The sequence below is a fragment of the Erithacus rubecula genome (assembly GCF_903797595.1).
Source record: "Erithacus rubecula genome assembly, chromosome: 10".
Lineage (NCBI taxonomy): Eukaryota > Metazoa > Chordata > Aves > Passeriformes > Muscicapidae > Erithacus > Erithacus rubecula.
In genome coordinates, this window is record NC_136662.1 from 1928819 (window position 1) to 1952422 (window position 23604).

The 23604-nt window shown below is 39.1% G+C and overlaps 2 protein-coding genes across 8 annotated transcripts in view; one reads left to right on the forward strand and one right to left on the reverse strand.

Annotated features, from left to right (window-relative positions):
• EFCAB7 (EF-hand calcium binding domain 7) lies at positions 1-18434 on the reverse strand. Of its 4 annotated transcripts, XM_079314456.1 has the most exons (15): positions 17848-18023; positions 17661-17764; positions 15723-15892; positions 13020-13231; positions 12560-12646; positions 11939-12128; positions 11167-11288; positions 8209-8350; positions 7638-7747; positions 6923-7080; positions 6594-6727; positions 5069-5217; positions 3243-3452; positions 1933-2040; positions 1-889 (listed from the first exon to the last, which is right to left on the reverse strand). In XM_079314456.1, exons 3-15 carry the CDS (start codon positions 15889-15891, stop codon positions 815-817), a joined length of 1866 nt encoding a protein of 621 aa, XP_079170582.1. In that variant the 5' UTR covers position 15892; positions 17661-17764; positions 17848-18023; the 3' UTR covers positions 1-814. The 4 variants fall into 4 exon arrangements, with proteins under 4 accessions (XP_079170582.1, XP_079170580.1, XP_079170579.1 ...); XM_079314454.1 differs by lacking the exon at positions 17661-17764 and having other exon boundaries at positions 17848-18434; XM_079314453.1 differs by lacking the exon at positions 17661-17764 and having other exon boundaries at positions 17865-18409.
• The window catches only part of ITGB3BP (integrin subunit beta 3 binding protein), a 24599-nt gene continuing 19105 nt past the window's right edge, over positions 18111-23604 (forward strand). For 3 of the 4 annotated variants that reach the window (XM_079314473.1, XM_079314474.1, XM_079314475.1), the window contains exons 1-2: positions 18111-18208; positions 21906-21948. In XM_079314473.1, the coding sequence (XP_079170599.1) occupies positions 18204-18208; positions 21906-21948 (48 nt within the window). In that variant the 5' untranslated portion in view covers positions 18111-18203. The remainder of the gene's footprint in view (positions 18209-21905; positions 21949-23604) is intronic. The other variant, XM_079314476.1, reaches the window with a different exon arrangement.

Consider the following 23604-nt stretch of genomic DNA (forward strand, 5'->3'; position numbering starts at 1 on the left):
TACTTGCTGTCCTCATATATGAGGTCACACACATTTAATGGCTATTTTAAACTCAAACACTTTTTAAGCATCCAGAGGCCAGGGTCATCATTTTTTTTTTCCACATTAGCAGATATTCAGAGGAACTAGAAAAAGATAATAAGCTGAATATATTTGGTACCTCAAAGATGATTGTCATTGCTGTTGCAGCCTAAACTTGGCACACTTCAGTCTTGTTGTTTCAGCTGCCCTGGGAATAATTAATTGCTGTTAACAGTCAAGAGCCCAAGACAAACCTTCATATTTCTCAAAAGATGTTATTTCCTTATTGCATATGAAAAGGCAGATTTTATTTTATATAAAAGAGTATAAAATCAGGCAGAAATTACAGAATAAGGGTAAGATGAGGATTATCAGCAAATGACCCAAAAAAAGGGAAAGAAACAAATCCTTTATCAAATGATAAAATAAAGTGAGCCTCATTTCTTTTTACTTATCACATCAAAACCACAGGAATGTTTAATCAGGAACCCATTCAGAAAGTTTTTCCTCAGGGAAGCACTTCCAGCCTGTGATGGAATTACAATCCATGGTAGGAAAAATAAGAGCATACTTAGGGAAACAATCCTTTCTAAAGCACAATTATATTACAACTGGCAGCTGGATTACTGAAAAGCACTAATTTTTATTGTGCCTCAGTGGTTTCATGCCCAAATCATCAAGAAACAGAAATGCATGCCAGTTTTCTGAGAGGAACAAGACTATAAATTGTCTAAAAGCTGCCCAAAGCTAATCCTGCCTGAGTCTGGCTGCTCCCAGCCCTGCACTGGGAGGTTTAACACACAAGGGAGTGCACACAGCTGTAAATCCATTCTTCCTGCTCATTCAGGGCCATCACATGCTGAGAGACCTGGCACAAGAGAAAGCAGAGGTGAAAGAGAGTTCTCTTCATTGGAGAACTGCTACTCAACATGCTGTGTAAGCAAAATTTCTGTACTTGTGTCACTGAACAATGAACATTCACCATCTACACTGACAGATATTCAAAAATTCCCCTTGAATTGAACAGCAAAATATCCCTAAGGACTGAGCCTACAGTTTATAGTGCATGAAGCCTAAATTCAAATTCAAAAGCACCTTACAGGATGAGGCAGTGGATATCTGAAGTGTCAGCAGCAATTTCAATGGGCCCCAGCCCTGCCTGTGTCATGGGACTGCTCTGTTTGCAACAGGCTTGAATGAATCCAGCCTGGAAAGCTGGGAAATATAAAATAGCTTGGATGCCTCTGCTTTTAAACAAAGAGGGTGTACTTTTAGAAAAATAAAACCAGGGGGTTATTTGTAAATAAATGGAAAAACAAACCAAAACCACATCATCTGCATTTGTAATGAATTCCATCACATTCCACCCCTCAGAACCTTCATTTGGAATTGTCACTAAAGCCTGCCCAGCCCTGCAGCAGGGCTCAGCAATCAAATTGTCTCATGGTTAACATGATCCCTAAATAAGGTTTAACAAAAGTTAGCCACCAGCAAATCCCAGTGTGCACAAGGTCTGCAATACATTTATTTCTCTTTCTGATTAGTGCATGCTTGGTCTGTTCTCATAGGCATCAATAGGTGGGATTAAAAATTGCTAAGTGAAAAAAAAAAAATTAATACAGCCTTAGAAAAAGAGTATTAAATATATTAGTGAATGGTGCATGTATAGAAAGGACAAGTGAAACAGGCTCATGTATGAAAAACTGGATTATGGATTTTCATAGCAAACTGCACAGGAAAACAGGGATAAATCAAGTACATGAAATATCAAAAAGTGCATCTGATCTGTTCTGGTCAGAAGATGCCAGTGTCCACACACTCATTATCATGATATAAATGGCCTTCAAAAAGAAAATATAAAGATGTCACCTGCTTTTCTCTAAAGCTGGCTAAGCAATAAAAAATCCTTACCATCATGGATTTTGGAGCCACTTCCACAGCAAAAACCATCAGTCCCCTATTGTTCAGGCAGTTCTTACTCTGCTCATTGTTGACATGAATTATCACTTTGTTTTCAGACTGCAGGTGAAAAAACATGAAGGAACCATTAAAACTTTAGTGGTTAAGTGTCTGTTCTTTGAGTAACAACTGCACACTCCTTGGATTCCCTGTGTATTTCTGGTTTAGTGATGGAAATACTTTAAGGATACTCTGAAGAGTAACAGTTTCAAATGTACCTTAGCACCACAGTCATGGTCAAAAGAAATTTAAGACTCCTTGTAACAACACAAGGACTTGTGAAGATACAACTTGGCTTTGTTACATCCTCACAGCTTGTCCAGATCCCCCCCAGTGGAGCTTCCCAAGCATTCCCACCCAGCTTGGTGAGACCTGCAAACCAAACCCAAGTGGTATAAAACAGATCTGGAGCAGGGAGCATCCAGTTGTCTCAGTGCAGCTCTGATCTCCCTCTTTGACATATCCCCAAACATATAAATAACTCTGGAATATCCACCCTAAAGGGCGAAGTGCAAAGCCAAATCCAGAGTTCCAGGAGCCTCAAATCCAGTCCAAATTTAGTCCCCCAAAGTCACCCCCTAGTGCATTTAAAAATACACTTCTTGCTGTGATCTTTTAAGATTTAAAGTTTAATATCTTACTGTGCTGTGCTCATTTACTCACAGTTCCTGGTATAAAGGAGACTGAGAATATTCATTGTCATCTATGGAAAAAGGTTTAACTTTTTCCACCAACCACTTCTACTTGGATTTACAATTTTCAGCTTGAATTACTAATAAAGCACACCTGGAAGAATAATCAGGTAAAAACTCATCCATAACAAACTCCTAAAAACCATTGCTCTTTGACACTGAAAATACTCAGTAGTGTAAATTCTGCCATCTTTGCTCTTGCTCAAATTACATTTCCAGCTGTTAGTGTTTGTTTCCTCATATGATGATGATATTGTGTCAAAATATTGAAAAATTGGGATGTGAACACAAAAATACTCAGTTTCTATATGGTAGTTAGAACTGCTTTATAACAATCTTCAATATAAGCTTCATTATAACAATCTGCCCCTCTCAAGAACACTGACCCAGCTTCTTCTGAAGTCACAAGGAGCACATCAGGCAGTGATTTTTTTTAAAGAAACAGACACAAAAACCTGATTTTAGGAAAAGCAATTCTCAGATATGACCCAAGGAAGGAGGAAGAACAAAACCAGTCATTAACACAATATGGAAGTTCACAAAGCCCAATATGGGAGTTCCAGGCCATACCTTATTTTCAATGACAGAAGTGATTCTGCTGCCTGATCTGTAGGTGTAGATGAAGATGTTCTCAGAGCCATCCAGCACTTTGGCCTCTCCTTTATTCAGCACAGACCTGCAGACAGCCCTGCTGAGCTGGGAGCCCCCTGCCTCCAGAGAAATGGCTTTAATTCTGGGTTTGCACCTCTCTGCACACACATCAATGACAAAGGGGCAGGCCTGCAGTGAAGAAGATGAATTTCAGCATCACTAGAGCTGTAGTTTTTCCCCTCAGCTCCTAAGTATTTTCATATTTGAACTAAAATGAACCAGATATAAATATTTCCCAGAATATTAAATATTAGGAACTGTGAGCTGTGGCAATCTTTTGCACCAAATGAAAGCCCAGGACAAATTGCCTTTTTCATGCCATTCCCAGCACACCTGACATAGCTCAACACAGCAAACCCTTGCTTGGACAGCAAAATGTCCAGGAATTCAGATTAAATCTAAATGTATTCCAGGGTCTGAAATAAACCTTTCACACTGTAGCTGTTTGTGCCACTCCACACAGATTTAACACCTCTGCAATGTTGCATTGAGCACTCTGGGAGTACCTTGGCTGCATTTTACTCCTGGTGTAACAACCAGGGGTTTGTATTTTCTTAGACTCAGTCACAGCACTTCAGTTCCTTTCTAAAGGCTGCTGGAATCCACTAGGATTTCTCAAGTTCTGTCTCAGTGCTCCCAAAACATCCATCTTAACAAAGAATTAAAGAGTTAAGTGAGACACAAGAGTTGGCTGGAGATTTTTAATTAATTCCTGAAGCATTTGAGAGCTGTGCTGTCCTTTGGAAAGCAAAGGCTGGAGCCAGAAACCACAGCTGGAACAAAACACCTTCCTGAAATTCCTCACTGGAGAAAAACCTCCCCAAAATGCTCTTTCTTGGAGGAGAGCTCTCTCTTGTGGCTGAAATGCAGAAAAACAGCCTTGAGGGGCTCTGCCAACCACAAGTCAGAGGAAAAGGAGCTCATCCTTAAATCCCTCAGCACCATCCCAAAATTTTCACTGATCTGTCACATACTGACTATTTTTAGTGTTTATATATTTTATACACTGATTGCATTGACCTGTTGAACAAAGTTAAATAATATTATCAGACTGTGATCCTAAAAATCTGCTTTTCCTGGGAATTAAATGATTTTATTATCTGTAGATTTAATGCTCTAATTTTGCATAATTTCTCTTCATAAAAAAAGAGATCCTCTTTTTTAGAAAGAATTATTAACATCAGAAATATGTAATATGCATTTCAGAATACAAAAATGAATAATTAAAAAATCTGTAAGTGCACAGAAATAACAGAGAAATAATCCTTGGTCCTGAAAAGTAAATAATGTGTGACCAAAACTCAAAAATTTTAATGAAGCATTAAAATTTTACACTGAACCTCCTTAGACATCATTGTGAAAGGCAACAATAACAGAAATGGTTATGTCTGGAAACTAGGAATTCTGGGATATGTGGAAATAAATTATCTTTATCCACCTTTATTGTGGTTTGGGCCAAGGAGAAAAAGTTCTGTTTTTTTAAATTTGCTGACAGTTTACCATCCTTCTTTTCTATCACTCCCCACCAACAGAGTGCAGGGATTCTTTTAACAGATACAATCCAAAATTCCTTCCTCTACAATCCCATAAAATCCTGGCTTTCTCTAAAGCAAAGGAAAATTTATTTTTTTCAAAATTCCAAGTGCTATGCTAAGAATCAGGACAATGAGAGTGGCAGTGGGTCCCTGCCCTCCTGCAGACACAGACACAGCAGTTCAAGGTGCAGGGATTTTTGCCTCTCCTACCTCTGTCATTTCTAAGGCTTTGTTGTAGCCCAGGGACAACAAAGTGACCCAAAGGTCCCAAGGATCCCCATCCTGGTCATTGGCTTCCATGAGATTCAAATCCAGAAATCCTTGTCTTGTTAGTTCATTCTTCTTCATCTCAAAATTTTCTGTTTCAAAGGAATAAAAATAGCATTTCAAAATCTGTTCTCTCTGCAAACACTTTTATCCTTCCAAAGCAAAAATCCCCCTCCTGTTAAAAAGGTTGGAAGGATGGAGCCAACTTAGAGCTTCAGAATCTCCAATATAATTTGGGAAAGAATGTCCTTGAGCAGACATGAGCTGTTTGCAGAGCTCCACTGTAGATTTGGGATAATGACCACAAACACCAAAAAAGGGGCAGATTTCAAGATAAAAAGAGTTCATATTGATTTTTTTTTTCCCCCCTAAAATTTTGTGGTTGAGCTTTGCAGAATGGGGTAGTTTAGGAATGGGAAATGAAAGCCAGCTGGAGGCAGCACCTTTAAATGCTTCAGGTCTTTGACACAGCAGTGATTTACTCAGTTCCTAAAAAGCAATAAAATTCCAGTAATCCTAACACCCCTCTCCAGAGAGAATATCATAGATCCACCACTCTAATGTCAGCAAACACATAATTGAAATGTCCTCGTGTCAGGGACTTTTAAAAATGGTTTTCTCATCATCATAACAATGCTAAATCTTTACTATATATTATTAAAAAGGGATTACCAATTTAATAAATCTATCCAAGGGTACAGATGCTGTAATAAATGGCTTGAACTTTGGTGTCAAGATTGATGATATTCGTGTGAACCCTTCCACTGATTGATGACCTGGTGAAACATTCCCCAGCTTCTCTTTCCTCTCTTATTTATTCACACATTTCCACCCCTCCTACCTGTATCACCCTGACAAAGCCATCAAGTGTTTCATCTCTGGATGTGCTTTTCCACAGAGGAGAAATTCAGTTCAAGAAATGTACTTTTGTAGGAGTTTTCCATCAGTTTGGAAAAATTCTGATACCTCAGAGATAATTAATAGGGCTTGTCAGATTTAAAGTATTTTGGCCATTGTGCCACAGCCTCCAAAAGAATTATGTCAAACATGACATGGATATCATAAAAGGAGACACTGAAAATCCACAACTCTGGATGCCAATTTATAGCACCAGATCCACACTTTGTGATATAAAAAAAGCAGCACCAGCCCAATCTGCACAAAGGAGATGGATTAAACAAATACCTGTGAATGTTTCCTTCCCTATATGATCCAGGATTACAAATCCTGTAGGTTTTGGCAGCTACAAACCAATTAGGAAGGGGAAGAATTTTCTCAGCAGAAGGTCAGTGGCACACACAGCAGAATGAAGCAAAGCAAAGGACAGGAGACTGGAAAAAAAGAAGAAGAAAGGAGGAAGAGAACAATATCTACACATGTTCTTGGAATTGGTACAGAACAGTCAGTTCTATCCATCTTGGAAGTTAATTGATAGCTTTAATTAGCTGTAGCACAGTAATGAACTTACCCTTACACACAGCCCAGGCTTCCTGATCACACTTCTCCCCACTAGTCCTCAGCTCAAAGAAATTGTATTCCTCCAGACTCAGGAGGCCATTCCCATCCAAATCAATTGTTTCAAATATCTCCAATAAAGCAGCTCTGAGGGAGGAAAAAAGCCAAATTATTTCCAAAGGTTTCCATTTCCTTTTACTGTCTCATCATATTGCCAAGAACTGCTCAGTCAGTCTGAGATTATTCTGTACAAAACAGAAACTTTGGGAACATCCAGATTTTAAAAACCACATTTTAGCTGGAAAAGAGATTTTTATTCCCATGTTTGAGAATAAAACTCACCTGAATTCTTTGGTGAGAGCCAGCTCTCCATCTTCATCCCTCCACACCAGTTTGGCTTCTCCAGAAATTTGGGTTTTTACCTTCCTCAGCCTGCAGCCAGTTGTGAAAGGGAGCAGCCAGTAAACCCCAGCTCCAAGTTCCCCTCTCCAGCCAAACACCTGCTCTTCAAGGAAGGCAGAAATTTGTAAGAACTTTTCAAATGATGCCTTTCTTTTTTGCCAGTAATGCAAAAGTGATTAATTACTTGAAAACACTGGGAATTCTGGGTTCTCTCCTTAAAAAAATTTGCTGTGTGATGCTACTTTAAAGATAAAAAATAGTGAATCTCTTAGAATAAAAGGAGAGAAGAGAGGAGAGAGGAAGAGAGAAGAAGAGAGAAGGAGAAGAGAGGAGAAAATTAGAAAGAAGAAAGATGAGGAAAGAAGTGGAAAATAATATAATGTTCTCTTATTTCTGCACCAGGAAAAAATATTCTGTGCACTATGAAGTTCAAATGGCCAGGAGAAAGAAAATTAAAGGAAATTTAAACAAATTTTGCTTTGGGAATTTTGTGTTTGAAGGTGCAGAAATACAACTGAGTTTTTAGAGAGTAGCTGTAAATACACCCAGCAGTTCAGCAATTCTGGGTACTGCTGGAATTCCTTCCAAACACATGGAATTAACACACACACTAAAAAGAACAATTAAAATAGGAATACACCAAAAAATCTCTAACCTCTTTGTTTTGGAGTTCAGTAAAGCTCACAAGCTGTAGATTCTCTTGGGTTTCATTTTCCTTCAGAATAAACAAAGCTGTATCCACAGACAACCAGTGACAAGATTTTCCTAAAAAGAAAAATATCCCCCCATAAATGCTTAATAATGACCCAAAATTGTTTTTCTTTGCATCTCAAAATAGATATTCCCATGGTATTTATTGATCCCTGCTGACAATAAATGCTATTGAGATTTTCTTCCTGTTTAGGCCAAGCAGATAAATTGTTCCTTGTGATAGAATTAATAATTATCTGTAAGACAATCATTAAGGGTCAAGAATATCAAGGAATGGTTACACACCACATAAATTTGTTAAAAAAAAAAAAACAAAAAAACAAAAAAACAAAAAGCCAGTCCAGGTGACTTTTAAACAATTTTGGGTTTTAAAGGTTCCTGTTTTATGGGTTTAAAAAGGGAATATTCTACTTGGGGAAAAAACTAATTCCAATGCAGCAACTGGATGAAGCCTTGAGGTAAATCTGCAAGCCACTAATGTTTTAAAGAATAAAATGAAATAGGAAGACACTCACTTTCTGCCTGGGGAATGTGGAAAGGTCTGATGGTGACACACAGTGCAGATTTTTGGGGTAGGTGCAGCCTGTACTTGTGACTGATGATTTCTCCATCTTCCTCCAGGTAGAAGCAGCCTCTGCACTGTGCATGTTGCCATTCCTGCAAAACAAGCAAATATTCAGTGTTTTCTTCATTTTGGATAAAAAGTGCCTGCTCTGAAATGTTCATTAATTTGATTATTTAATAAACTCTGCATAAAATACACCATGAGATACTGCATCAATATACTTTGATTTTTAAAAAATCCCAAATAGTCCTTTTTGTGAAGTTGCTTCACTTGTGAAAATACCTGAAAAGCACAGAGATTGCCCCAAAGTTTCTAGAGTTGAAAATTAAATTGGAACTGCCACAAAGATTCTGATAATTATATTTACAAACAGCTGAGAGCATGGAGTAATTTAAATACAAATATTATACAATTTGCAACTCCCTTTCTGCTGTTCTTTGGTGGTATAGAATTTTTTTTTAATGAAGATTTTGCTAAAAAAGTTCTAAAAGATTTGAAAAGACAAAGGTTAATTAAGTTATTTAAAATAAAGTGAGATGTCCAATCCCTGGAAGGCATTTCTATCCAAATCCCTCCCCTCCTATAATTTCCCATAATCTTTTCATTGTGGGCACAACCTGCTGGAAAAGTTTTTAGGGATAATCTTTATGGAAGTGCAGCTATTTCTGAACCATGGAGCCAGAGATCATCCCCTGGCCAACTTTTATAAAGCAGAATAAACCTAATTAATAAATCCATCCAATAATTTTATACTCATCTTTATCCATGAAACTGGATTTGTGGTGACAGGATAAGGAAAAAGGGGACAAATCATAAAAAGATAATTAGGAAAAAACTGATCAGAGACAAAATATTCCTGGGATTTACTGGTTGAATTTGGAGGAACAGCTGGGGCTGTGTCAGTCAAAAAGTGGAAAATGGGAGCTGGGATTAACATAAATCAGTGACAGCATTCCAACATGGACTTCAGCCTCCTGGAATATTTCCACTGCTATTCCTAAACTGTTTATTCCAACACTGCCATAACTCCTGATTTCATCTGAAAGGAAATTTTTAAAATTGATTTTTTTTCTTAAAACTTAACTGGTTGTTTGCTCCCAGCTTGACACCTGCCAAAACTTATCCTTTCATTTTAGGAAATCAAATCCTGTTATTCTGGCAGAGAGCATAAGGTGGTGCTAGAAGTCCTAAATTCCCAACAAATATGGAAAATGGGGAAGTTAAAAGAGGATTTTCTGATTGGGTTTCTCTCTGTCACTTCAAAGCAGAACAGAAGTTGTTAATAGCTGAAGTGGGAAATGTTTGTGTTAGAAATGTTAATTGGAAAGAAATGTTAGGCACTTGCTGCTGTTGGTCACTGCTACTGAAATTTAAGTTAATATTGAAAATATCCACACATGGATGCATAATTCCTAATAAAAAGCAATGATTGAGAGGAATTTGCTAAGGATTTTTAATTTTAGATATTTCACCATGTTCTGCCTTTCACTGCTTTCCTCTATAAGAAATATAAAGTTGGTGTTGCTCCAACATCCTAAGGGCAATATTTTCTTACTTATACAAAAAGACAAGTGAAAAAATAAAATAAAATTCTTGGATATAAGATGAATAAAAAGAATTTTTAGGTGGTGGATTCTGATTCACACCACAAATAAATCCCTGGGTATTTATTCATTGATTCTGGCAGAGCTAGCATTGTGCAAAATGAAATTTTAAAAAAATTAATGGTTCTCTTTACTTACAGCTTTCCATGTTTATGATTGATTTCAGTTTTTGGAGATGCCAAGCAACACTAATCATTAAAGAAAAAAAAAAATCAGTTTTTACTGGCTTGTAGAAAGAAAAAATAAATCCAATCTTGGGGAAGTGTGTGCTGGTTTTCTACACCCCACATGATGTTTGAACAAGGTGAGACTGCAGGTTAAATTGCATGGAGGTCCAGCTACCTAAACAGACTGCACAAAAATCCCTGGGAGATGATGTCTTGAAATTTGAATATAGAACAAATGTCACTGTATAGCAATGGGGAAGATATAAAGGACTTCAGAGTTCAATAACAAATCCAGAGTTGTTATTTGAAACAAAAATGCAGCTCCTGAGGACAATCACTTCAGTTTTCCAGCAGCAGTTACACTGTGTGGTCAGAACCATTTTTTCTCTTTTATACAGGAGTCTCCAGGTGCACATTTTTAATGTATCCCAGCAGTTCCCAGTTAATGTTTTATATTTCTACAGCTATTATTTTCTGTTGAAAGAAAACTAGTAAAGGTTCAGTCAAGAAAGGGAAAACAAAGGGAAAAAGATCAATATTAACACTCTACAAATATTGACTTAGCAAAGTGACTTTGTTGTCTTTCTTCCCCCAGGAATTTATATTGAATGAGTGATTTATTTAAAAGAAAATACTGATAGAACATATTAGTCTAACTAAAAATCAATATTTTCAGGTTACAGCATCTATTTACCAAGCAATGCCCAAGACACTGAATATGCTCACAAATCTGTTATTTATTTCCAATTACCTTTCATGCAAAGGTTTATGATACACAATCTTTCAGACTACTTAAGCATTTAAAGTTCTCACCAACCTAATAAATTATTCAATTTTAAATTTCTCAGGAAGTCATTAACTGTTTTCTCCAACAGTGGTTTCATTTATAAAAAACACATTTTGTTCTATTAAACCTTCACACCTGAAAAATTATTTCCAATAACTTGTTGTCAGCAAAACCAACAGTATATAAAAATGTTAATAATAATATGTATCAAGAAAGCTCTCAGTGGTTTATAGCTGCCCTTGACAAACTGTTAATAAAACATAAGACACCATTTTTCTCTGATTTTTAGCTTCTTTAAAATGCAATAACACAGGTGCCTGGAGGAAAACACCATCATTTCAGTGTGATACCTTCATTGTGTCAGGCTCAATAATTAGCTTTGTGTTGCTGCTGCTGCTGGCACCCACAGTGACAGAGGTGGAAGCTTTGCTGCTTTGAGCTGATGAAGGTCTTGAAGGAGCTTTGCTGTCAGCTATAAACAGAGATATTTAATTACAATTACATTATTTCAACCCTGTCCTAGTGCTATTTATCATAAACCTTGCATTTAGAACCAAAAAGGAAACTGGATGACAAGAACTCAATCAGAGAATTTCCCTGCATAAATGTTGTGTCATTTTTGCACCTCTTTGATTTGAAATTTGGAACAGCACAAACTACATTCCAGAATTTCATACTTGGTTCCTCTGCTGTTTGCTCCCTGTGGAGTTTTTCCAGTTTGGGAAGGTTTGGAAGGTCAGGAAGGACATTAAATTGTCCACAACTCATTAATTGTGCTTGAAAAGCAGCTTCAATAATTGAAACAAGCACAGAGCTTATTGAGAAATGTTTGGGGTTTCATTTCTGCTCTAGGAGAGAAATAAAAAAAAATGCCTATATTGCAACACACCTGAGCATTCATTTTCTCTCTTCCCTCTGGACTGTGTCACATGAAAATCAACAAAATCCACATCTAGGAATTTGAGAGTTTCAAAGATACAGCCATTTCAACTTGCCACAGTAGAAATTCATCAATAAAATCTTCACTAATCTGAGCAAAATTAAACAAAAACTCAACTGCTCATCGAGCCAGAGCTTCACCTCCACCAGAAAGAAAACATAAAATATCAGAATTATAAATACCTTTAGGTAGTTTGTGATCAGTTTTCCTGGAGACCCTTGGGGATGGTTTGGACACTGGCAGTGAGATCCTTTCAGAGCAATTTTCAGTTTGATTGCCAAAGTGCTGCTGCCTCAGTCGAGGGTCAGTTTCCAGCCTGTCCCTTGCAGCTTTGCAGCACTGCTCACTGGTGGTCAGGTAGAGCTCACAGAACTGGAGATTAAAACAAGAATATTTCACTTACCAAGTGACATTCTTCACAAGGTTTTAAGGAGGAAAATGTAGCATCAGCAAGGAAAGCACAGCTCAGCAGATTGGATGCATTTTCCCTTCAAGCCAAATACAATTTTAATTTTCATTAATCAGAACAACCAGTCAAGTATCAGTAAAATGCAGCCATGATTCAACAAGGAGGTAAAAATATTGAACAAAAATTAAGTGTGACTTTCAACTCTTCCTTTCTAGATACTGGAAAACTGATTTTTAACATAGGATTCTTACTAGTTTTCCTTCTCTGAAACCATATTTATGTACAAATCTTCCTGGGCTGTTTATTCAGTCCAAAATGTAGAATCCTGGGGTAAGGCCATCACCAATGCTCATATTGTCAATAACACAAGAACAAATATCACTGCTGGCCATACCTTGTTGTAGTCAAGTTTGCCACTGCAGTTAAAATCTGCTTGGTTAGTAATGCTGGTCACTTCCTCCCAGGTCATTTTATCACCTCTCTGCAAAAAAAAACCAAACAAAACAGCTCAGTTTGGCTTCCTAATCAACAATCCTGTTCACCAACAGCACAAATTGTATAAATAAAGGAAGAATCTTTTAATATTCTTTCACAGAATCTTATCTTGAAATAGATTGCAACAGATTTTTATTTGAATCATGAAAACAGAGGTCAAAACCATTAAAAATTATATCTTTACAATGCTACTAAATATCAAAGAGATCTATTGTATCAGTTTATGTAATTGTGTGGTGTCTTCAGGAAATCCACCATGAAAATCTTCCATAAAATGGGGAATCTCAGCTCTCAGTACCACCTGATTTCCAAACCTCTACTAATTAAAGATGGATAATTAAATTTCTAGTGATACTTACTGTGGTAAGAATTTTACAAAGTTCATCATGTAAAATATATCCAGCCTTATCTCTGTCTATTTTTCCAAATGCTTCCAGCAGTTCATTTTTAGTAGCTGGCTTTTCTTTTTTTAAAATAGCACAAAAATCATCAAAATTCAGTGAAGTTGTTTGTGAAGTCCAGTATTTGTTAATGGTCTTCTGAGAAGGATTTCTTCCAGCCTGTTGAAGCACTGAACAATAAAACACAATATTAAATATATATTCCAACTGTTAGAAAAGGAGTTTTCTCCAACATCCTTGAGTCACTTTCCATGTTCAGATTTTTTTAAAGCCAAATCACTGCAAAAGTGGGTCTGAAGGACAATTTGGGTTATGATCTTAATCAAAATATCCATGAACTCAAAGACAGTCTCAAGTGTGAAATTCAGGCTATATAAAATATCTTAATATCAAGAATATATTTTTAAGTCTGGACATTATTAGCTCCTATTTCTACAAGACCAACATCACCTTTGTACTTCTTTTGCCAAGAACTGAGATCTAGAGCAGAATTTATCTGAGACAATATTTTATGTCACTCCTGTACATTTGAATGTATAAATTCAAATTATACAACATGAATTTTAAAGGAAAAATGATACCACCATGCAGCCAGTGCCATGCTGTTACATCTGGCATTCTCCAACATGAATTTGCTGGATCAATTTGCCTCTTCAAGGTCTTTACTGAAAACATCCTTTCAGTATTCAGTGTGATGAAGGTATTATGTGAAATGGAAATTAAATCCAAATGCACAGTCTATCTGAAATGAGAGGGCTTTAATATGTTCCCAAATAATCTTTTAGGGAAGCACAGGAGATCCTTCATCTCTACCTGGGCTGGCATTTGATTTGGAGCCAGCTGAGCAGTGCCCAGGCCTGTGCTGGGAGCTGCTGAGGAACATCTGTGAAATGAGGTGGTGGCACGGTGACAATGCTCAGTGGGACCTGTGTCACCAGCAAACCAAACAAACAAACAAAGCAGGCACCTCTGCTGTTAATCCCTGCCTCAGTGCCAAGCACTAAATAAAGATTTGTGCCCTGCCACCTCTGCTGGAGGAGCCAGAACACAGCAGGGCTCACATCTTTAGCTGAGCCACTCCTGGGCACAGAGCAGTGGTTTGGGGATTTCAGTGTCAAGGACAGCCAGGGAAGGAAGGGCAGGGACTCTGTGGATAGGAGAGATCCCTGGAATGTCAGGGCAGCACATTATTATATCTGAAAGACATCCTTCAAATATACAATCCTTCATTTTATATCTCCAGGGAGATCAGTAATTGCCATTCCCTTCATGTCTCTCAATTTGTATTTGTGAAAGTTCAACCTTTTATTTATATTTCTTTATCTTCTGGTTCTGCTAAATCCCTCCAGTAATATTACAACAGACAGGAAATTAAGCCACCATTTGGGGGATAAGCAAAACTCCTACAAATAAAATTTCACAGGGCCAATCTCTCAGTGAGCACTTTAGTTTGAAAGCAAAACTTTGTGAAACAAGAGATGCTTAAACATTGGCACCACTCGTTTGAGAAAAATGCCAAAATTGATTTAAGATGAAATGCAAGTGTTTAACTCCCAATGCTTACAAATTCTAAAATAAATTCTTAAATATCTCTGAAAGGATTGAGAGCCTAAACTGGCCTGTCCAAGTTGACCTTGAAAGCAAAATGGCCAAACCCTTGCTGTGTAGCCAAGTGGCATATGGATAGAGCTGAAAGCCAAAGTATTTATTAGAGATGACATTTGTTGTCACCACCCCCCTGTTAAAATCCAGATTATCCCAAACTATCATTAGGATGCCATAGAGGCCCTTTCATTGCAGCTGGGAAAGCTTGGAGAGCACCAAGTCACAAGCTGTAGGAATGTGCTTGTTGATAGGTAGAATTTCATGTTCTAATGTAGGGAAAGAAGCTACAACCAGTGCACTCAGCTTTAACAGTGGTTTCCATGAAAAAATCTTTTTTAAAAAGAACAAAAATGCTCTAAGGAAAAAAAAAAAAAAAACACAAACACCCAAACAGAGCACACAATCCCACAACTCTGAGAAACTGCAAAGTTGGAATTGTATTTGTCTGAGAAATTTTACCTGGTGTAGTGAAACCTCCTCCAAAACTGAGGTTATTTATCACTCAGTCTTACCTTACCTTGCCTGGTCACTAAGGTATATTATTAAGAAATCAACTTTCATTTTTCAGGTAAATTTTTCTCACTCTCCTTTGAAATTCCTGAAGTTTTCAAAACAAAACCCCACAGCTTTCAGTTTCTACCATCAGTCTTATTTAGTGAAGCTGAAGCAGAGAATTTTTTATTTTTTCTGTTGTTGTTAATTGCTGACAACACCACCACCACTTAGATATAAATATAGTCTGGACAAAAAAAAAAAATTAAAAACAGAACTTTAGATTCCAGTCTGTGAAAGTGTAATTCAGGAGGAGTTGAGATAAGGACTAAGAATTCTTATGGAACACCAATTCTGGTGGTTTTCTGTGCCAGAACTGAGATCTTTCCTACTGGAGATTTATAAATAAAATAATCTACAATAAAATGCCTCTGTCTGGCATTCCCACTTCCACCAGGCATCCAAAACTACTCTCAATCCTTTAAACCACTTGCTGAGTTTATGCACAGGGATGCTCCCACTGCAATCACCCCATGTAAGAGGGAAAAGTGATCCAATCATTACCTAAACTGAGTTGTTCTTTTGATTTAATATTTTCTAAGCTGCTTTTGAAGACAGTCAGATAAGCTGCTCTGCAGTTCATGTAAAAAATGGCTTCTTCTGCATGCTGGGACTTCTTCCCTTGGGAATTTTCTGAGTGTGTGGCTTTCTGATTCCCAGGAGTGCTGGCCATCCTGTGAGGGAGGAAATTCCAGTTAGAATTTGTAATTGTCTTAAAAATGCCTCTGTCCTCTAAAATACAGACTAGCCCCAATTATCCAAAAATCATCCAGAAATATCCTTTTTTTGCTCTAAATCTGAGATGGGAATAATTATCTACACTTGTAGGTAAGCACCATGAGATCCACAAACAGAAAGAGTTTGAGCTCTACTTATTTACAGTTTATCCTTCATTGGCAGTAAAAAGTTCAATTTCACTGTATTTTTTATAGTTGCAGACTTTTGATATTACAAGTATCAAAGACATATTATCCAGTCTTGATACTTGAAAGCACAAAACCACATTTTCATGTTATCTGTGAAACAAAGCTTTGCCATGCATGTTTTCTCTTTTTACTCTTAACAAAACACATGGATAATAATAAAATTGGGCAAAATTGGAACATTTAATCTCAGCAATGTCAGGTTAAGCACAGAATTCTATTCCTTAGAGTTACCTAAATATAAGTAATAGAAATAAATGTGCATAACACTTCAAAAATAAGTTTGAGCAGCTCAGGTTTTCTAAGTCCAAGGCCCACACACATATAAAAGAATGGAAAAAAAAAAAAAAAAACAGAAACACTTTTTTTTTCTCAATTATTAAAACAACTCAAAGCAGTAACTGATGCTGTTTGCTCAGCAATGGTCAGCAAACTCTGACAGCAGCTTTCTGCTTCCACCAGGGGTGATTAAGGTTTCTAGAAGGCCATCAGAGAGGGACACTAAATCCTGTTGTGCTGTTGCTTTAACAGCCTCTTGTATTATTTAACCCAAGGTTGACTTCAGGAAATATATTCCAGCATAAAAAATGGAATATCTCAAGTTCAGCAACAAGACAACCCCATCCCAGGGTCCCCTTCAGCACTCATTGGATTTTTACTCAGGAGGCCTCAATCACTGGCACCTTGTTGAGTTATACAGGTCTTTTACACTTGGGAAAGGCAGATAATGATTGCTTATCAAGGATGAAGTACCCAATTTGTAACACTCTGACACTTTAATATTGCACAGGCACCAGAAGGACCCCACAGGGACCCCCTGGCACAGCCTGGCTCCTGCAAACGGGTGTCACTATAATTAAGCACATACAGAATGGAACTGGGGGGGGGGAAAGGCAAGGAGGAGAAGAAGAAGAAATGTTAATTTTCCAGTAACCAGTTTAGAAAATGTGAACTCCTGTTTGTACTCCTTGGGCTTCCCATTACTGAGAGATTTCTTGTGTGGGCTGGGAAGTGCTGCCAATCCATCGCTGGGAAATGCAGTGAGCAATGGCTCAGTGACAGCACTGCCAGCAGCCCCTGCCTCGGCTGGGCCATTTCCACTGGATAAATGGCACTTCAGAAAAACAGACAGAGGGGAGCAACCCAGCCCAGGCTTCCAAATAGGGAGAGAGCAGGTTTAGATTAGGGATTGGGAAGGAATTCCTCCCTGTGAGGGTGCACAGGTGCCCAGAGAAGCTGTGGCTGCCTCTGGATCCCTGCAGTGCCCAAGGCCAGGCTGGGCACTGGGGTTTGGAGAAGGTGTTCTTGCCCATGGGTGGAACCGGATGAGTTTTAAGGTCCCTTCCAACTCAAACCAGTGTTGTATTCTCAGCCCAAAGTACTGCGTGCCATGTCCAGCCCTTCCTTGGACACCTCCCCAGCAGCCCCTTGCAATGTCTAATCACCCTTTCTGTGAATAAATTCCTCCTGATGCCCAAAGTCAGTCCCTCCATGGCAACACTGACCTTCATGTCCGTACAGCCACACAGAACCCACGTTCCCACAGGGAAGCTCTGCCCTGCTCCGGCCTCGTCCATCCGAAACCAGAAAACTTTTCCCTCATGGATCTCATCGCCTCCCTCCCTAGTGGGAACAGAGAGCTTCAAGAGCTAAAATTGCCGCCCACCGTTAAAAATAAAAATCAAATAAAAATAAAAAAAATATACAAACCCCTTCCCTCAGCCCTGAGGGGAACAGCCCTCCCTGGCGATCTCTGCGGGACTCCTGAGGCGCCCCAAACCCGCCGCCCGAACATCTCCGGCCCCGGCCCGGCTCCTACCGCGCTCAGCGAGCGGGACGCGCCGAGCCCACAGCGACAGCGGTCCCGGTCTCAGTCCCGGGGTCTCGGTATCGGTATCTCGGTCTCGGTGTCTCTGTCCCGGTCTCGGGGATCCCAGTTCTCGGTTCTGGCGGTCTCGGTCTCAGACCGGCCCGGGCCGCCCTCGGCGCCGTTTCCAGCCGGCGGCGTTTGGCGGGCGCACGGCGGGAGCTCCGAAGGGGAGGCGGCGGGAGCGGCTCCGGGATGTCGTAGGTGTCTGGGGAGCGGGGCAGCGCTGCTCTCCCTCTTCTCCTTGTCCTTTCTTCTCCCTCTCCCCTTCCTCTTCTCCCTCTTTCCTCTTTTTCCCCCTCTCCCTCCCCCTGTTCTCCTCCCTCTCTCCCCACGGCAGCGGCTGGGTTCCGCGGCACGCCGTGAGGGGAGCGCTTCTCCCGGCGCGTTCCGTGAGGGGAAAAGTGCGCTCGGAGCGGGCCCGGGGAGGGGAGGAGCGGCTGGGAGGGGCGGGATTTGTTTGGAAATGGAACCAGAGCGGGAAATGCCGCCGGTGGTGGCTCCCTGCGGGCGGGGCTGGTTGGGCGCTGCTGCTGTGGGTGAAAATTGTTATTCTGCATTTCTGAGGGGCCGGGGGCGGCTCTGCGCAGTGACAGGGCGAGGAGCAGTGGTCGTGCACTAAAACACAACGAGTTCTACCTCAAAATCGACAATCTTGTACTCTGAGGGTGGCAGAGCTCGGGAGCAGAGTCTGTCCCCTGCTCGGGGTGACCCTGCCTTGGCGGTCCCGGTTATTCTAATTCCATATCTACACACCATGGATAACAGCCGTGAGCGTGTGGGAGAGGGTAAGAAGAAAGATGACAAGATGGTTCAGCTTGGAAGGGACCACAGTGGGTCATCCCCTGCTCATGGCACAGGCTGGCAGCCAGACAGGTCTGGAATATCTCCAGTGAGGGAAACTCCACACTCTGCACAATCAGTGCTCAGACACTGCACAGGAAAGAAATTCTGTCTCATATCCAGGTGAAACCTCCTGGGCATCATTGTCTGCCCATCACATCTTGTCCCATACCTGGGCACAGATCTGTTCCATCCTCTGACCCTTCTCTTGGCCACCACTAAGGAGATTGGCAAGAAAAAACAGGTTTTGATATGAATTTGTGAAAATGTGGCAAGGTTCACTCTGCTGCTCGCTACACAGATGGAAAATGGGATTAGAATCAATTTGGAATGATTTACACAGAGCCCAGGGATGCAAAAGGGTCACAGGGACAAGGATATGGATACAAAAATACAGGTGCAAAACAGTTTAGCAGCACTTAATCACTGGCTGATTTAATATTTATAAAGTGATTCAACAGGATTTACTACAATTACAGCAGTGACTAAATTATAGATTCACACACACACACTCAGGTGCAGAGATGTGGGAAGGAATTGCAGGCCTGTGGAGATCAGGGCATGACACCCCCTCCCGTGCCCATCTTCATTTTGTCTCCACTGGGAATAAATCCTGCTCATTTTTCTCCTATATTTTGCAATTTATCAAGCAGTAAGTGATTAATCAAGTCATGAAAGTCTGGAGCTGCTCATTGTGGGCTTCTGGAGATCAATAAAGAAAGTTTTGGGGTTTTTTTTTAACCTGATATATTAGGCACAAAATAATCACTGCAGGTTGTACAGCTGACTGTAAACATGTGCCATCATACTCTGCATGGTTAAGAAAACAAATTAAGTCTTGTCAGGCTAATTCAGGGGTAGGAAACTCAGGTTAAATAATCTCACTACATGTGTCTCATCTTTCTGTCTCCTTTTCATGTTCCACTCTGACATTTGGTTCTACACCATAATGTCAAAGTGAGCCATATAAGAAAAAAAAAAAAAAAACAAACCAAACTAAAAGTGGTGCTCTTCATGTTGTTTCCTAAAACACTTGAGGAATTTTGTTTACATGTATTTTTTTTTTTTCCCCACATTCTTCTATTGGAAGATCTGAGAGAGGCCAGTTCAGCCAGCAGGGTTTTCATGTGAAGTGTTGGGATGAATTTGGTTTCAGTGCTCTGTGTGCAGAGTTGGAGCACCAATTTTAAATCATTTTGATTTAACTTCTCACATTATGACATTGAAAAGACAATCAGTTAAAACAAGCCCCCAGGCAAGCCAGGCTGTTGGCTGACACAAGGCAAGGTTGGTCTCCTAAAGGTAAAATTCCATTTTCCAGTAAAATATTCCAGCTCTTTCCAACACTGAAGAGCTTGGAATGAGGCTCCATCTCTGCTCCCACAGTTCAGGGTGCTTGCAGAGAGAAATTTGGGTTCTGTGCTGCTCTCTTGCTACACACAATATTTGACAGACTTCAGAGAACATGGCCTAGATCAGTGCACAACTTTCCCCCTAATAAATGCTCTCAGTGTTTATAATTTAGCAGGATTTTCATGCAGTTTTTCATTTATTTCATCCTACAGCTGTGATCCTGATCCTGCTCTCCTTTGGCTTTCAGCTCCTTTTGACATCTGTCATAAAAACTTCCATCAGAGCATGCCTTAGTGTAGCATGCAAATGCATTGGCCCCCAGAGCATCCTTGCAGGCTGGATACATTAATAAATGGAATATTTCTCTGCTGCCCTGAGCTGGGAGCTGTAATGGAGTCGGGATTCCTTGAGCTGCGTGGGCTTCTCTTTAAAAAAAGAAATACATTGTAAAGAATTCCATCAAACTGTTACAGCTTGGGCTGCCCTTTGGCCAGAATTTCAGAGGCTTTTTAAAATTTAAATGTTACCTGTTTACTTGGCTTTTTTAGGATAGGGTATTTCTTTTCCCCTTTTAGTAATAGAGATAGCTGTAAAACAGTTTTCATATAAAACCCTTGCCTGAGTTACATATCAAAGATGTGTTTCCATTCTATTTTCCCAATCCTTTAATTTACAGTTTTGGAATAGCAACATAAATTTGAAAAGGATATGTTTGGAATGAGGTCATCTAAATTCCTTACAAGGCAAAACATTCTTTTTCCAAAATGAAAACTGCACTAAGTTCTTGAAATATGATGTATATTCCAAACCTTGTTTAATTCAATGTAATATATTTGTTTCTTGGGAGCTGTTCTTACAAAGATTTTTTTTTTTTCCTCCTCGTTTTTACATCATGCTTTAAACTATTGTTAAGATTTAGGAACGTGCTTAAAAAGTTTCAGTTGTCTCTGGGAAAAATAGTCTTAATTTATGTTGACCTTTCTTTCCTTGGAGCATTTCGCCTGCATTCAATAAAATTTTGATGACTGCTCTTTAGCAGACAGCTGTACCATATAAAGTATTATAAATATTCAGCTTTCCTCTTCCAGTGTTGCCATTAACAGCTGGGCATCCAGTTCAGAGGAGCAGATTTTGCAGAGAGAGCTTGGCATGTTCCTGAATCAGGAGAGGGAAGAAGGGAAGCAAACAGTTTCTTATGGTTTGGGGACCTGTAAAGACATAGAGCATCTGTTCCCCAGTTAAGTCATAGTCTGGTAGCACTGAATCATGTTAAGAGCTAAAATGATGGGGAAAAACTGCTTTTTTCACCTTGCCTGTACCTGTGACTTAAATGTCTTAAACATTATTTCCACTAATGGCAAAATAATTCCAAGCCTTGCTCAGAAGGTATGTAAATGGAAATGCTTTTGGGGAGGGAGGTTGTTGTTTATAGTCTTGGCGAAAAGATAAATACTCAGCATGATTTCACTTCAGTGGTTTTATCTCTGGTATAGAATGGAGAATCAGATTTTCTTAGGCAAACACTTTATCCTTCTAAACAAGCAACATTCTTGGTGCAGGGGATGGATTTGCTTTGGATGCCATCAGTAAATGTGAAACCAAAAAAGGAAATTGTCTTTAACATTATCAATTATAGACCTTCCTAACAGAAGTCTTTGTGTCTACATGACCATAAAACCTTTCCATGTTTTTCTCTTGCAGGGTTAAGAGAGCATTAAATTGGGACTCTGTTAAAAAAGATGATGTAAGTATTTTTTGGTGTCTGGAGCCATCTGGGCTGTATAAATATATATGTATATATATATCCATATGCAAAAATAAATGTGGATATAAACAATCTATTTCATTTTAGCTGCCTTTATGTTGTTACAGATTGGATGTTGTCTGGGCAAATCTTAAAGCACAAAATTACTGCTGCAAATATTAGTATAAAATTGATTGTATTTCATTTGTCACAGAACTGCCTGGCGTTAAGTAATGTACATCTTTTCATGAATCACTTGAAAAATGTTCATATTGTTATTGCCATCACTATTTACCCAAGAGCTGAATGACTTAAGATCCTTGGTGAAATCATTTATTAGAAATTAGCTCCATTATCCTGGGAAGCAAATGTTCTGCCATGTAATTGTACATGTGACAATATGGAATTATGATAATGCTGCAATCTGCATATTAGAAACAGCAAAATTGAAATGAAAACATTAAAGGCATTTTCATGTCAGGGCTGTAATTACCTCCCTCAGCTAATCTGGCATAATGAAACAATAAACTCCTAAAGCTGCCATCAATTTCACCACAGTTATCACAATAAAAATAAAATTGTACTGGTGCTGGTTTTTGTTGTAAATGCAGCTCCAGCATCCTCCCAGCCACCAGCATGTCGTGACATATGTCACTTTATTATCTCCCACAGTGGTTTTTGCTGCAGCCAGCAGTGCTCAGGAGCTGGGGAGGATGGCAGGGTGGAAAGGAAGGAAAATTTTGGGAAAGTACAGAAAGAAAGAGCTGGTCAGCAAATGAGCTCCCAATAAATCTCCAAGCCTGTGTTGTTTGGAAGAAGATTTTGTATATGCAGCACTTATTTGGAGGCCTCACTGGTATTGAACAAGGTAGAAATTGGCCATTTAAAAAAATTCTAGATACTTATTTTTTGAAAATTTCAACAGAGGTGGTGAAATACCACAGAGGCACTAAAAAAAAAAAAAAATCATTAGCAGTTTAATTAGCTTAGTGTACCATTACCCAACTTGTTCTGCTCAGAATGCAGCTGTGACTGTAATTTTGCATCTGTTTTTTGGGCTGGTGTAGATTTTTGTAGATGAGTGGTCCAGCTGAAGTTCCATGGGATGCTTTTCCTGCCCCAAATCCAGCCCTTCCCATGAGATAAAAAGAGTCACTGGATGCTGACCTGCAGTTCTTGGGCAGCAAAAAGCTGAAGAAAAACCCCCCTGAATGATAGAAATTGTAGTGGGGGCTGTGATGTGGCTTTGCACTGATTTTTAGTTCACACCATGTCTTCAATAGATGCATGTCAAAGATTTATATTAAATAACTTTACAGGAGGAAAGAAGGAACAGAAAGTAGTAAACTCATGGTTTGGGTGAAATATATGTTTAATATTTGCTGTTTCTGTCATTCCTTCTCTGTTTTTATCAAGAGTTCTTCATTCCATGCATCAAAATATTCATGAACTAACCAGATCAGGAATGAGTGTTTTTAGATTTTTGGAATCTTAGCATGGTATTGTTAAAAAATTGCATAACTGGAGTATAATTATTCTTCCTGGAAGAGAAAATCTTACTGACAAATAAAACTAAGTGCTGAAGGAATTTTATTTAAAATAACCTTATTCATACCCAGAAATGGGTGAGGTGCTTTTTCAAGCAGGTAAAATAGT